Raw genomic sequence first — 2,500 nt, 5'->3', positions numbered from 1 at the left:
ATGGGTTTGATTCATTTTTTTTGGTTTTCTTTAATATTTATTTTTATCACGCAGTAATGCCTGTGAAGTGTGTGATTGACTCACGTAGCTGAACCGCTCATAAAGTCTTCTTCTTGGTTTGGTTTGTACCAGATTCTGAAGCTGTGTCCGAAGAAGAAGAGCTCTGCAGCGTACACCTTCTGTAAAGCAATGGGCCTGCTGGGCCTGCAGTTCCACCTGTTTGAGAACGAGTGTGAGTCAGCACACACACACACACTCACACACCCTCACACACACACACACACTCACACTCACTCACACTCACACAATCACACCACTGAACTTAGCCTTCCATCCTTTTATCTTGGTTGAAAAAAGCATTACTTAACTGAAATCAGATCGCATTTGCCATTTTATTCTCAATATTTGGCCAATAAAAGCAGCCGGTTGTCAATTGTTTATCTGTGAAACACAAAATGCATTGTTAAAACAAAGTACACTGGGTGATCCTAAATGATCGTGAATGACGATGGAAAGGGAAGGACTGACTTCCTGTCGCCTCATGCTTCAGTGAGCTGCTATACTATTTGATGAATATTGTGCCAACACTCCGTCCAGGTATATAGCATTGGTAAAATGGGCTGCAGTTGACAATGTCACCCTTATCTCCTCTCTCTCTCTCCCCCCTCTCCCTCCCCTCCCTCCCTTGAATCCTTGCCCAACAAGTGAGACAGAGAAATAACAATTTGAAAGTACTATCTTCTTCTATATTCCTCTGTGGCAGAAAGGTACACGGCACTAAGTCTGGGAGGGGGGGTACAGAAGGGACGTTCCACCGAGGAGGAGCGCGACGCACAGGAGCGAAGAGGGCCGAAATGAAAAATGAAAAAGGGAAATTTTTCCGACAAGACGTGTCTCTCAAATGGATTTATTTAGGGCTCTCCAGAGGCAGAGACTTTCCTTGTGCTTTGTGGCTGAAACAATAGGGTTGAGAAGAGGGCGATTCAATAGAATTGATTAACGCCAGCGTTTGAAACCTTCTTGTGATTTATTGCGTCTTCCACATTAGTTGTGATGTGAACCTTATAACAGCCGAGTGATTCATCCAGAAACAATGGAGTTGTGGGTGTGTGTGTGCGTGTGTGTGTGTGATCCGCAGTATTGAAAACTTTCATTGCAGAAGCGCTTTAAGTGTTTTTCTATCCTTTTAACGGACCCCACCTTCTATGCTCCAGGGATATAGAAGGTGTTTTATTACCTTGTCTGTACACAAGTGGTCCAGCAGTAGTACTTGTGACCAGGTAGTGTTCACACGTATGGCCTACACTCTACATTATAGTATGACAGTATCATAGTATTATTAGGGATTTTGACAACGTTTAATTAAGTATGAATGAACTCATGTTAAACCTCATTGTATGCAACCTGTGGTGTTTTATATATTAAAAGAATATTTGACGCCAGCAAATCTTAGATATAAAATCCTTCCTGACAGGTGAGAGTTAGTCCTCAGACGGAAGGTGAGCTGATCAGACAGCGTCTGGACAGCTCTGGTCCTACCAGCCAAATCCTGTTTTCTGATCTCTTCCCTCATTCGAGCCGTGTGCGCCAGGTAATCAGCTCCCGGAGCGGGAAGGAGAAGAAGAAGACGAGGCGATAGGAACATGGAGGAGGAATACTGAGTTCTTTGAAGTAGAATTTTACGACGTGATTACTACGGAGAGCTCTCGCTCTCTGACTCACCTCACCATCCACAGGTCCACAGCGTGGAGCCCAGACCTTCTCTCCTCGTGGCATGAGAACAACTCTGTTGTACATTTGTGACATTCGCATTCACACACATGTGTGATTCAACCAATTGAAACAACTGTTTGGTCATTTCTGACCTTTGCTGTGTTATTGTGCGTTCTCAGACTACCTTTGTTGTGTTGTGTGTTCTCAGACTACCTCTGTTGTGTTGTGCGTTCTCAGAGTACCTCTGTTGTGTTGTGCGTTCTCAGAGTACCTCTGCTGTGTTGTTCGTTCTCAGACTACCTCTGTTGTGTTGTGCGTTCTCAGACTACCTCTGTTGTGTTGTGCGTCCTCAGAGTACCTCTGTTGTTTTGTGCGTTCTCAGGCTACCTCTGCTGTGTTGCGCGTCCTCAGAGTACCTCTGCTGTGTTGTGCGTTCTCAGAGTACCTCTGCTGTGTTGTGCGTTCTCAGAGTACCTCTGTTGTGTTGTGCGTTCTCAGAGTACCTCTGCTGTGTTGTGCGTTCTCAGAGTACCTCTGTTGTGTTGTGCGTTCTCAGACTACCCCCATGGCATCAGCATCCTGTCCCCCTTCGGCTCGGACAGGAAGCAGGTGCTCAACTTCTGCGCTCCGAGCGCCGAAGAGCTGCTCAAGTTCCTGGAGGACCTGAAGGAGTCCATCGCAGAGGTGTCCGAGATGGAGCAGATACGCATCGAGTGTGGGTACCCCTCCTGCTACGTGTGTGTGTGTGTGAGTGTGTGTGTGTGTGTGTGTGTGTGTGTGTGTGTGT

At 46.2% G+C, this 2,500-nt stretch overlaps 1 protein-coding gene across 1 annotated transcript in view; it reads left to right on the top strand.

Moving 5' to 3' along the window:
* Positions 1-2,432, top strand: part of LOC307091651 (IQ motif and SEC7 domain-containing protein 3-like) — a gene marked incomplete at both ends in the record, with an annotated part of 10,457 nt that extends 8,025 nt beyond the window's left edge. The window contains 2 exons of the mRNA XM_079759295.1: positions 133-232; positions 2,270-2,432. Of these exons, the coding sequence (XP_079615421.1) occupies positions 133-232; positions 2,270-2,432 (263 nt within the window). The remainder of the gene's footprint in view (positions 1-132; positions 233-2,269) is intronic.
* Positions 2,433-2,500: the final 68 nt, after the last annotated feature.

The sequence above is a fragment of the Pollachius pollachius genome (genome assembly GCF_949987615.1).
Source record: "Pollachius pollachius genome assembly, contig: scaffold_553, whole genome shotgun sequence".
Taxonomy (NCBI): Eukaryota; Metazoa; Chordata; class Actinopteri; order Gadiformes; family Gadidae; genus Pollachius; species Pollachius pollachius.
Note: the sequence above shows the minus strand (reverse complement) of the source record. Positions and strands in the feature narration are given on the sequence as shown.